The sequence below is a fragment of the Mus caroli genome, chromosome 7, assembly GCF_900094665.2.
Source record: "Mus caroli chromosome 7, CAROLI_EIJ_v1.1, whole genome shotgun sequence".
Taxonomy (NCBI): domain Eukaryota; kingdom Metazoa; phylum Chordata; class Mammalia; order Rodentia; family Muridae; genus Mus; species Mus caroli.
The window spans coordinates 104,147,700-104,159,766 of record NC_034576.1 but is presented as its reverse complement, the minus strand read 5'-3'; the positions used below and the strand labels follow the sequence as shown (position 1 = coordinate 104,159,766).

The window sequence follows — 12,067 nt, the reverse complement described above, 5'->3', positions numbered from 1 at the left end:
GCTAAGAGTTGCCATGATAGTAGCTCTGGCACTACCAAAAGAGCTGCAGGCTGGACCGAAACAGCCCAGCTTTCTGAAACTGACTTCAGTGCACTGCACCCACGATGCCTTCTGCTCCTTACCCAGTGCTCCCATTGTCTTTAGATAACAAGGATGGGTCACCCAGACAGAGGCTGTCACTGCCCCAGCCCCACTGAGAACTGTCTTGAGCCTCACAGCTGCCTTGTGGTCTTGAACATGTCTCTCAATGTATCCTTTCCAGCTGAACTCACTGGGCTCAGAGGTACCAGGGACCATCGGGTGCTGAGCTCTGGGTTCTGATAGTCCCAGCAGACCACACACAATCATCGAATCTTCCCAACATCCCCATAAACACTACTGTCATCACCATGACACCAAAAAGCAAAGCGAAACGGAATCACACGACAGAGGATGCCTGATTTCCCTACAGCTACACAGCTGGTACACAGGGAGGAGGTGGGATTTGAACTTAGGTAGTAGAGATCCAGTAATTTCTAGTCTTATGTACAGGAAGTTGTCACTGTATGTTCCTGAAGCCCAGGTACACTGAGATCCTAAGCCCAAGCCTTACGGGTAATGCTCATGGCCCCCTGGGGTAGGAACTGAGAGATGCTGAAGCCCCCTTCTACCCACCCCCTCCACTCCACTCTGAGAAACTGCAACAACCCAGAAGAACTCTATGGGAGCTGGACATGGTGGATCTCATCTATAATTCCAGCGCTTGGGAGGCTGAAGCAGGAGGATCACTGTAAGTTCAAACTTAGCCTGGGCTACACCGTGAGACTTTGTATTAAAAGAAAAAAAAAATCTATATAAAAGACTCTATGAAGAGAGAACCCACCCCACTCTATACATCCCTAACAGAGGAGGAGATATCACTTCACAGTGGACCCACTTTGGCAGGGAGACTGAAGTTGGGGGTGGACCAGATGATATCGGAAGGTGCCTCAACCCTGAGGCCTCTTGGCAGATGCCAGGGGGCAAAGGACAGGCCAAGAAAGACTTACCGAATTTTTCCTTCCTGTGGCAGCTCATGAGGGGGGTCCTCACACACCAGCCTGGACTCCCCATCTAGCAGGTAGGTGTAGACAGTCTCCTAGAACCAAAGGTACATATGAGACCCTGTAAAGAGACTGTCCAGCCCTAGTCTATTCATGGCAAGGCCATGGGGGCCCGGGATACAGAGCTTGGTGGTTTGGGAAGGGGTTCTGGGCAGGCAGAGATCCAGGAATCTGTTACTCTCCTTACCGATCACCTCAATCCAAGGTGTGGGCCAATCGCACCCAAACCTTGAACTCCAGCTCAGGCATTTGGGAAACCATACTTGGTATGGCATGCAGGCAACCCTGGCTTAGGATGCACGCTCCTTCCAATACCCCGGTGATCCAAGCCAAGAAACTATAGCCAGGGCACTCTGCCTGTATTCTGTGGGGCTCTGGAGGGCTTCCCAGAAGAAGCAGTCTTTTAGCTATGACTGGCGGCACTTGGTGTGTGGGTGAGACTCAGAACTGACCAGTGGAGGTAGGCCAAGTGGCACAGAGAGCAAGGAGCATTTCTGAACTGACAGTGGGGTGAGGGGGCACAGGACTGTGGGTGAGGCTGGAGGGCCTTAGAAACAGCTGGGAGCAGACGCAGGGTAAGTTCACATTTTACATCAACCATTGCCCACGGTGAGTCGGAAGCACTGGCTGGAAGCTTGTCAGATTTTTGCTTCAGCAATCTTCCCTCCCTAGATCAGTCTCAATTGCAAGCCTTGTCCTGGCAGACACTGCTGTCTCACAAAGATCTACTTCCCCACACGGGGACTCTTAGAGGTCCTGGCCAATCCCCATGACTGTTGGATGGCCACACTCTCCCAGGAGGCTGGGGAACCCTCTCTGCTGAGGGTGGCAGGGAGGGCTTCAGGGGGAGCTGCTGAAGGCTCTTTCTTAGGAAGTGTGGGATCCTCAGCAGACCGAGAAGCCACAACCCTGCCAGCTGCTTTAGTGGCCTTTGGATATTCCACAGGGGATTCCCTGCCATGACCTCCCGTGACACTGAACTGGGTTCAGTTGTCCTGACATGAGATAGGGACTACAGGACCAAGGAAGATAGAAGCAGCCTCTGGGAAGGCCCAGAGCCCCTTTGGCCCCTGTGAAAGGGGTCTAAGCTTGAATTGGGTTTTGTTTCAGGTTTTTTTTATTTTCGTTTTTTGAGACAAGCTTTCTCATGTTGCTCAGGTTGGCCTCGGACTCACTGTGTGGCTAAAGGTGGCTGAGGATTTGTGACAGTCCTGCTTTGGGATCATAATCTAGAGCCACTATGCCCAGCCTCTGAGCCAAAATCTAGGAACAAAGCCACTTTAAGAGAGCTACCCCCTCCTCGTTTACCGATCAGGAGCTCTGGAGGGTTTGGGTTTTGGGGTTTGGGGTGTTTGTTTGTTTGTTTGTTTTGTTTTCTTTGTTTTGGTTCGAGTTGGGTTTTTTGGTTCAGACAGGTTCAGAGCCTAGCAGGGCACTCAGTGTCCAAGAGTCCATCCTCCCCACACAGAAAGGTGGGCAGTCTTAGGGTGGCGGGGGCAGGAGCCACCCTTTACTTCCGCATGTCCGCGCCTTCCACCCTCACACTCAGCCATCCTGGTTAAATTTAGCCGAGTTTACTGGGTAGGAGGGTTGCTTTTCGTTTCGTACACATCAGCACCATCTGCACTGGGGCTGCCTGCCTGCCACAATGGGTGCTGATGAGGAAGCCAGGTGCTGCAGCCCTCCTCCTCCTCCAAGCCCCACCTCCCAGGGCCCAGTCCTCCCTACAGTCAAGAGGAGGCTCCCCCAGGCCTGGGCTCCCCAGCCCATCAATGGACTCTTGAGTAGCGTCTCACTGCCTCTTGGACCTCAGCTGTCATCTCAGCCCTGGGCTTCAGGCTGTAGTTAGCTGGGCACCAAGCCAGTCACTCACTCCCTCCCTTCAACACACACACACACACACACACACACACACACACACGCCTCAAGACTTGCAGTTGCAGGGCAGGTCCACAGTCTATGACCTGCCAGCTTCCCCCACCCTCACCATCCAGATGTTCCTCCACCCCAGGGCAGATGTTGTCTCAGTCATAACCCTCTCCCAAAGGATTTATTTTTGGGCGCCAACACACCACCCACTTCCTACCAATTTCACGCTCAATAAAGCTCAGTCATTAGCCCTCCTCCTGGGCGCTGAACTTCTAGGAGGTTTGGGGAAGTCAGGGCTGAGGACAGGGAATAGGGGTGCATATATGCCAAGCCCCATTTGTCCCTGTCATGCTGTGTGTCCTTGGTGAAATACCCTCCTTCTCTGAGCCTCTGTAGGGTCATCCATCACTCAGAGCCAGGGACAATAGGCTCTATTGGGGTGGGAAGACTGCATCCTGAGTTGGTCATACTTCCTGAAGCCAAAGCTGCCTCGGTTGGTGTGTGGAGCAGGGAAAGGATGTTCAAGGGGACTTAGTTTAGACATTTCCTCCTCCAGGAAGTCTTCCACGCTTCTTATATTGATACAAAACCTGTTTTTCAAAGTTCCCTGCATCCCTCCGTCTGGCACAGCTGTGGCTCTGCTGCTCTGACTCCTACGAGCTGGTTCATCAGCCTCCTGCTTAAAGAATGAGCAACGGCGACTGGAGCCAGAAGTGCCAAGGGCCAGGGAGGTATATAACACCCCAAACAAGGCACTCAGGGTTCAGGTGACCCTGCTTGCCCCTTGACCTATCATCACATTCATAGTGTTGTGATGGGACAAGAGAGAGACTTAAAGACTGCTAACTCTCCAGCCTTGTACTTGGTTTGTGTTTTTTTTTAAGATTTATTTATTATATGTAGGAGTGCTCTGTCTGCATGGACACCTGCATGCCGGACAGAAGAGGGCATTGAATTACATAGATGGCTGTAAGCCACCATGTGGTTGCTGGGAATTGAACTCACAACTTAAGGGAGAACAGTCAGTGCTCTTAACTGTTGAGCCATCTTTCCAGCCCCCAGCCTCCTCCTTTAATCCAATACTAGATTCACACATGTAGAGTGAGTCCTCTAGGGACTCCAAGGTCTGATATCCGGGAGTTCTTGATGTCTATCCTCATTCTCTCCTGCTACACATATGTCTGTCATAGTGAGCTCAGAGCTGGACAAAGTCTGAGAGCATGGGGGGGAGCAGGAAGGGAAGACAGCTTACCACTTTGGGGAGCACGGCTGAGAGGGCATCCCTGGCAGCCTGTCGCAGGCCAGCAATGTCGATAACAGCGCCTAGGCTCAGCAAAGCATCCTGGAAGAAAAGAAAGAGTATAAGTGGTTCTTTCTGCCTGGTGGCCCAGGCAGAGTCCTGGGCCTGGAGACTGTGGGGTGAGACTTAGATACTTGAGTTTAGAGCAGCAGACTCCAGCAGTATTAAGGCCAAAGACTGCCCAAGTCCCCTCACTTTGCATATGGGGAGACTGAGGCTGGGAAATGGGCCAGAGGCATAGTGAAGGCCTCACAGAGAGTTATGAAGTCAGTCAAGAGTCAACACAGGTTTCCTGTCCTTAGGACAGCAACAACTCTGGCATCGATACGTTGGGGGAACTGTGGCCATACCCCAATTTCAGCCGAGTTAGGGTGGAAAGCAGCAAGCATGGGGGTTGGGATCAGCTGAGCACAAAAGGTAGGCACCACAGACTCAGGCCACTGCAGGCTACGAAGGCAAAGTCAGCCTTGACTGCCTCCTAGCCTTCCCCTCCCGGGAATAGAGCTCGTCCTTGGAGAGCCGGAACTGAGACAACAAAGGTCTCTTCTTCTTGCTCTATTAACTTGGCCAGAGCCACAGGGGATCAAAGAGAAAGGTAACGGAACAGGGGAGCAAGGCCAAAGCAGAATGGTGACTCACCACCCACTCAGCTGTGCCCTCTCCCCAACCCTTGGAAGTCCTTCCTGACGTCTTCCCTGTGGGTCTGTGTGGGCCCCATTCCTATGAAGACGATGTTGAGCTGAGGCTGCCGGAGGACCCCACAGAATGCATAGAATGTTGGTAAAGACTAAACTGCTGCAAGACCAGAGTTATATTCATAGGCAGTTGTTAGCCCAAATAGGGGGTGTACAAAGTCCTCACTTTTGTAATCTGGTTAAGCCATCCTCAATTCCTTTGTGTCCCAAATACGAACAAGATGAGATTTATCCCAATGATATGCTCCTTTCAAGGTAAGAGTTAGAAAGCCAAATCCAGCATGTGGCTAAGACTGGGTAGCTCAGGGAGGCCCAGCCTAAAGCTTCTCTGTCACTAACTTCACACCCTCAGACACCCCAGAATGGAGAATTAAACTCTGTGGTCCCTGAATGGCCAGTGGACCCAAACGATTTTACAGGAAGCTGGCATCATTCAATGGGATATTAGGGACCTCTTCCCAGCACAGCCTCACTGCAAAGGCTGAGGCCACTAGGTGAAGGGTGGGGGTACTGGTGTCAGCTCCAAATGCCACTGCCAAGTCTCCTTGGCTACAGACACACACACACACACACACACACACACACACACACACACACACGTGCTGTTTTCCCAGTGGGAGGGGCAATCACAGGCATTGCCTTCCCTGCCCTGCCCAGACCTTGCTTTGGTCTCTCCCACCTGTCAGGGTGTACCGCATCTTGGTCATGGTTGATGTCTATCCACTGTGGACCCTGGAAGCAGTTGATTCCAGACAACACAATCCCTAAGTCTGCCTACTTGCAACCCTCAGGCATCAGTGCTGCCTTTACATAGAGCCCCATATCCTTGAAGACACCCAATATGATGTCAGACCCTTCTAGGTTCTCATGGCAACAGCTACTTCCTCATGTAGCAGACCAGAGACCCCCACATCAGCACTGTCACAGGATTCTATGTGCTTCCAAGCCTAAGGCTAAAGACCACAGAGGGAAGATTTCATACCCAGAAAATCTCAAAAAAAATTTTTTTCTTGACCCACACTCTCTAGAATGGAGCTTCAAGGACAAGGCCCCAGGTCTTGGTGTCCATGGATTTCTATTCCTGTCTGGAGGCAGGAGGATTGCCAAGAGGGACCCAGAGAGGGTCTGACTTTGGTGACATCTGCCATGGGTGTGCTTAGGGAAATGGGAGTGGCAGCCACTGCAATGCAGGAAGCCTTCCACGCAAGAGAAATTTCTGAAGCCACAGGCTGCAGTAACTGTCTCCCCATTTGAGGGATCAAGAAACTGAGGCTCAAAGAAAAACAATGGCCCATCTGTGGTAGGCCAGAAATTACCCAAATTTCCAGATCTCCCACCTTATCTGAGCATACACAGCACCCAACTCCCATCTCCCATCTCACACCCCAAGGGCTTAGAGAAGTCAGTGTGTCCTTTGTTCTGATTGGCCAGCTCCCCAACCTGCCCTTTGCTTTGATTGGTGGATGCCTTGAGCTGCCCTTTACTCCATTTGGTTGCTACTTGTCTGGCCTTAGTTCTGATTGATCAGTTTTCTTTGGCTTTTTAGGCCAAGGGCAAGAAAATGGTGGTGGTGGTGGTGGAGGAGGAGGGAATGAGGTAAGATAACTTGGGGAGAGTTGGGGCACCAGCAAGGAGGGGTTCTCCATCCTTGGCCGGGTAAATAGGATGCAGACTAGTAGAGTTGAGGCTCCGGGCTTGGCAGCCATCTCTCCATCTGCTTTGGAGTCTGACCTGCTCAAGAATGAGCTGTTAGCTGTGGGACTGATTGAGGGAAACAGGCCACTCAGAGGGGCCTGTACAGCTCGCTGAAATGCCACTTGCACAAATGCACACCCACCTCCCACCCCACCACAAGGGTCTGAGAGTAACTTAACCTCCACTACACCAGCTGGGGGAGGGGAGTTACATTCCGAGTCCTGCCTGGGCACAGGACAGAGCTGCAGCCTTGGGGGAGGGAGCAGCTGTGAAGAGGAAATGGGGCAATTTCTGAAATGGAGGCACAGTAGGGAGTCAGCCTCACACAGGCCTAGCACCCCAGGACTCTCAAGGGAGGGAAAAACAGCCATTTTTACCCACTTGTTTGTCTGGCCTCCCTCGCCCCCTCCCAACCATGTGCCACATAGGCAGGCTGTCAAGTGTACACCTTAGCTCACACCTCCATGTAGATGGCTCATATAGGCACAGACAGAGAAATACAGTCATACGTCCAATGAGTACAGTCAGGACTAGTACTTAGGAGTATACACACACACACACACACACACACACACACACACACACACACACGGGGTGGGGGAACATAGCACGTGTGCACATACACAAGAGTCCTTGCTCTTGGTGGGTGGAGGCTGTCCCATTTCCTGTCCTGGCAGCTTTTGTGAACAAATACCAGAGTAAATATCAGCATAACAACCAGGCAATTTCCCAGACCCCAGGGGAGACCTGTGGCTACAGACAAGAGCAAAGGTTTCCAGCCCTGTCCCAGATTGACAACAGAGGCTCCATGTGGCCTTGGACACACCCCTTTCTCTTCCGAACCTTGTTTTCCTCCTGAATGTAAAAGAGTCTTTCCACTCTGTGACACCTCTAGTTCTGTGGTTTTATGGTCTAATTTGATGAGGGTGAGTGGGTAGGTGGATGGAGGGATGCATGGGATGGGTGGATGGGTAGATGAGTGAGTGATTAGGAAAATAGGTGGGTGGGTAGATGGGTGCATGACTGGATGGATGAATGGTTGAGTTGATGGATGAGTGGATGGATGGGTAGATAGGCAAGTGGGTAGAAAATGAGTAGATAGATGACTCTGAAAAAATGGGAAGATGGTTGGTATGTGAACAGATGAGCAGATGAGAAAAATCAATGGATAAATGAATGATTAGAGAAGTTAGATGGGGGATAGGTGGGTAGATAGGTAGGGAAAAGGGAAATGGGTGGGTGGGTGGACAAATGGGTAAAGAGATAGGAAAATGGACGGGAGGCAGGTAGGTGGGTGGGTAGGAGGATAGGTGAAGGGTCAGTGGTAGTCTGTGGACAGTAGGTGGAAGAATGGACAGAGTTCTTTTGCTCTCTGCAGCTCCCTTACCCGCGGCTCTCTACCTGCTGCTGTGGGCTGAGACTGCCATCAGCACCGCAGACAGCGCCATTTCTGTGTGCTGGTCTTTCTCCCTAGGTACTGTGAAAGGGGACAATGCTGTTGGAACCAGGGTTTCTCTGAAACCTGGGAGGTTGCCAGTTTTCTGAAACCTGGGCCTGAATCAGCATTTGTGTGTTCGATTGGGGAGAGCAGAGGGCCCAGACTGAATTGCTTCTAACTCCTTCCTAAGATCATATGAAACCAGAAATGTTGGTCTTCTCTCCTTTGGGGCCATCCTTAGGGACAGATGGCCTTGAGTCAGGGGTCACTGACAGAAGATGCTGTCTTATTCCACGTCTATAACCCTCCATGTCTTTCCTAACTCACAGACCTGCCATCTGCTCTCCCTGCTGCTGGCACCTGGACTCCCTACAAGAAAGTAATAACGTGGGACTCCAGAGTAAGAACCAAACTGTACCCTGGAACCATTTCTGCCGATCCATCTTGCTCTGAGTCTCCTCCTGGCCTGAGGTTAGGGGCTGACCTCACAGACTGGAATCTGATATCTTCCTCCAAAGGGAGATTCCCTGGGAGCTCCTCTGCCTGTCTGCTTCTTTCCATCCATCCCTCTGGGTCAGGCTCTTCTGGTCCCTCCGAGTGCTTCTCTGCCTCTCCCCATCATACCCTAGGCGATGTCCATCTGTCACACACTGCTCTCCTGTCTTGCCATGTCATTTCCACCTCCACATCCTGGCTCTCTCTCTCCGGGAAGGCTTCTCTGCCCACCCTCCTTCTCTTTCCTGCATATCCCCACCCCCATCACTCCTGTCTCTCCTGCCCACTCCTCCCCCAGATCTCCAAGAAATCACCCTGAGAACATGGGGGGAGAACACCAACAAACAGTGCAGCCATGAATAGAGGCGCCAGAAAGTGGTCATGGTGGGGAAAACCAGGAGCCTGGAGCAGATGCCACCTGCCCCCCTCTTTATCTCCATCCTCTTGTTCTGGAGAGCAATGCACACATTTCCTAATCTTTCCTGGAGAATGGGGAGTGCATCTATCTCCGTGCCCAGAGCACACCTCCATTAGCCAGAGCTAGGGTACTTAGTATAAGTATTTAAGAGGACTCCTTGAAACTCAGAATAGGAAAGTCCCTAGCCCAAGCCCAAGTCCAGAAGCCCAGTTTTCCACTCTGGCTCTTCACAGCTGCCCAGACACAAGGCAGAAAACAGAGGAAGCAGGAGAAGGTGGATCCTTTCCCTCCCCACCGCCCACGCCTGCCACCTGCCCAAAGAGCTGTTTCTAGCAGACCTGTCACCTGAAAATATTACAAGAGCTGCTTGTGTGTGCTAACACTTGCATCGACGACCTCCCAATAGCAAGGCTGAGCTGGGCCGGAAGCAAAAAGAAAGGAAAGAGACTAGGTGATGTTGGGCAACCCAGATGCCAAGTGAGCCACCTCATAAGTCAATGCCCTGAGTGACTCTGGCTATGGGGAAGGGAAGGTACCTTTCTCAGGGACTGATTGTGGTTGCAGATGTCCCTCAGTGGTTTCCAAAGTACAGCAAGGCCCAGAGTCACCTGGAGGATTGTTGAAATACACAGTGCTGTCCCCACCCCAGAATTTCTGTATCAGGTGGTCTGGGAAGAGGTTGATGAATTTTCATTACCAACTCCCCAATTTCTAGCTGCTGCTGCTGCTGCTGGCCTGAGAGGTGCCTTTCACTCACCCCACTTTAGAGGCACAGGGGTGTAAAGACCGGGATGTAGGGAAGGTAGATCCTTTCTCCAGTGAGAGTAGCCATGGGGTCAGCTGGATGCTACTCGCCCCCCCACATGAAGAGACTCCACAGAAATATCCCCAAGGAGAGGAGGCATAAGGGTGAGAAAGGAGAGAAGGAGCTGTGGCCATCGTTGAGTTGGTGACACAGGGGCGCGTGGAAAGAGCCACCTGCAGCTCAAGAGCTCAAGGTACTATAGGAAGGGGCCCCCTTGTCCTCCTTTTCTCTCTCCCCCCACCCCCTTTCTTTTGCCCACCATGCCCTCTTCCCTCTTAGCCCACCACCCTTCGAAGACTCTGGCTTCAGTTGTTACTCCAACAGGGCCGCGTCTCCAGCCTCCGAGCCACACTGGAGACACGTGCACTGTAGAATACACCTGCGCCTGTTCTGGCGCCTCCCAGGGGAACTTCCACTCCCTGAGGGGGCCCTTGGGCCAACTGTTGGCTTCTCTCATCCCTTACCATAGCTGGTCCCCCCTGGACTTCCCACTCCTCCCCAACCAGGCTGAACTTCTACCCCAAGTACTCCCAATGTACTGACCCCTTTAGAGCCATCCAGGGCCAAGTGTGGCGATGGAGAGTAGGAAGGAGAAGCAGCCAGACTATCTAACTCCGGTCTAGAAGGGAAGGATTAGGAAAATGGAAAGAGGAGGGAGACAAGAGGCCAGTATCAGGAGGGGGTGATGGCCCTGGCCTGGAAGATTTAAGATTATGTTGAGTTGGGTCAGGCTTTGACTTCTCCTCACCCTCCCCATCTTCAGTTGCCTCCTCCACACAGTAGGACCACTCTGTCCCCATAGCCCTCAGGTTTCTAACCAGCAAAGCCCAGCCCCCATGCATGTCGCCATAGTCTCCTCACAATTTCCCCAGTCATCTTGGTTTCCTGTGATCTCTAACCTTCCTGCCTCTGTGACCATGAGAGTTGAATTGAATATAGTGGGACAGTCACTGGGGACTGTGGTAAGTATCAGTGACTCAGAGCTGCGTCTGGGGAGATGTTCAGGCATCAAGGAAGCTTGAGTACACTGTTCCCCGGGGTGTACAAGAAAGAAGAGACTCTGGGAATCAATACCCCGAGAAAGGGTCTCGGTGAACTGGCTGGCCTCCTGCTCCGGTTTCTATGAGCCTGAATGTCTACGACCCCACCTCTCATGTGGCCTTGGAGATAGGACCAGAGCTTGACCCAGCAAGCCCAGAAGCCTCTGCAAGTCAGACATAATGGTCCACTCACGAGAAAGGAATGTCGAGTGACTAGCTGGACCAGTGTCAGGAAAGGGAGTATGTCAAAGGAAAAGATGGGCAAAGATATGGTCAGACAAGAGTGGGTGGGTGAGAGAGCCAGTGATGGTCTGCTCACCCAGACCCTCACAACTTGATGGATGCTCCTTCCCGGTGCTGTGTCATCACCTTGCCACTCTGCCCTCTCTGCCCCCCCCATCAGGCCAGGAGTTTTGGGGGAAAGGACAGCATCCTGACTGTCCCATAGCTCTTCTGCTCTCAGCATCATCTAGTCTCCAACAAGAGCCTAGAAATGGTGGAGGCCAGTGACCTCCTGAGCAGAGAGGTGGAGTTCCTGGAGGCCCCTGGCGGGGAGACAATGGCGGTCTCTGTATCCCAAGTCTGGCATGATGAGAGACGCAGACAAACAGCCCATGGAATGAGAGGATGCTTTACCCTGAGAACTTTTGACAGCATTTTCAAGGTATCTGGCAAGCCAGGAGACCTTCTGCTCTTCAGGATCATCTCCAAGTGGGAAAAGCCTACGGTCCCAGGAAGAGCAGGTGAGCAGCACCTCTTATTCAAGGAAGTCATCTACATGGGGACACCTGTCTCCACCCCAGTCCTCCTGGGAATTCCTATGAGACCAGTGTCTTTAGACCTCAGGTGTCATGACATTGGATGCCCAGTTTGGTATGGGGTGTATGGAAGGTCAGAGGAGACAAAAAAAATATCCAGGTTCTCCCCTAAAGGCCTGGGGCAAGGCCCTCTCTCCTGTGACTCTGGACTTCTCAAGTCCTGCTTTGGCCAAGGGATAGACTTGTCATCTCTCCAGTGTTGGAATGGGATTGGGTGTCTCTCTCTAGGCCTGGGTGGAGTCTCTTGTCTCCCGCTCTTCCATTGTCCCCTTCCCTCCTGTGCCCACAATAGATAATAAATGCTAAATGGCACTGACTTGACACAGGGTGATGTATGGCTTACAGAAGGGCAGGAAGGAAGGGCTGACCAGGGGTGCTGGGCAGAGAACTGAGTGTCCCCTGGTACCTGCCT

The 12,067-nt window shown here is 52.2% G+C and overlaps 1 protein-coding gene across 9 annotated transcripts in view; it reads right to left on the bottom strand.

The window, feature by feature from the left end:
- Positions 1-12,067, bottom strand: part of Pde2a (phosphodiesterase 2A) — a 90,242-nt gene that overhangs the window by 26,803 nt on the left and 51,372 nt on the right. For all 9 annotated transcript variants that reach the window (XM_029479520.1, XM_029479517.1, XM_029479518.1 and 6 more), the window contains 2 exons: positions 4,204-4,293; positions 1,029-1,117 (listed from right to left, as the gene is read on the bottom strand). In XM_029479520.1, coding sequence (XP_029335380.1) covers positions 1,029-1,117; positions 4,204-4,293 — 179 coding nt within the window. The remainder of the gene's footprint in view (positions 1-1,028; positions 1,118-4,203; positions 4,294-12,067) is intronic.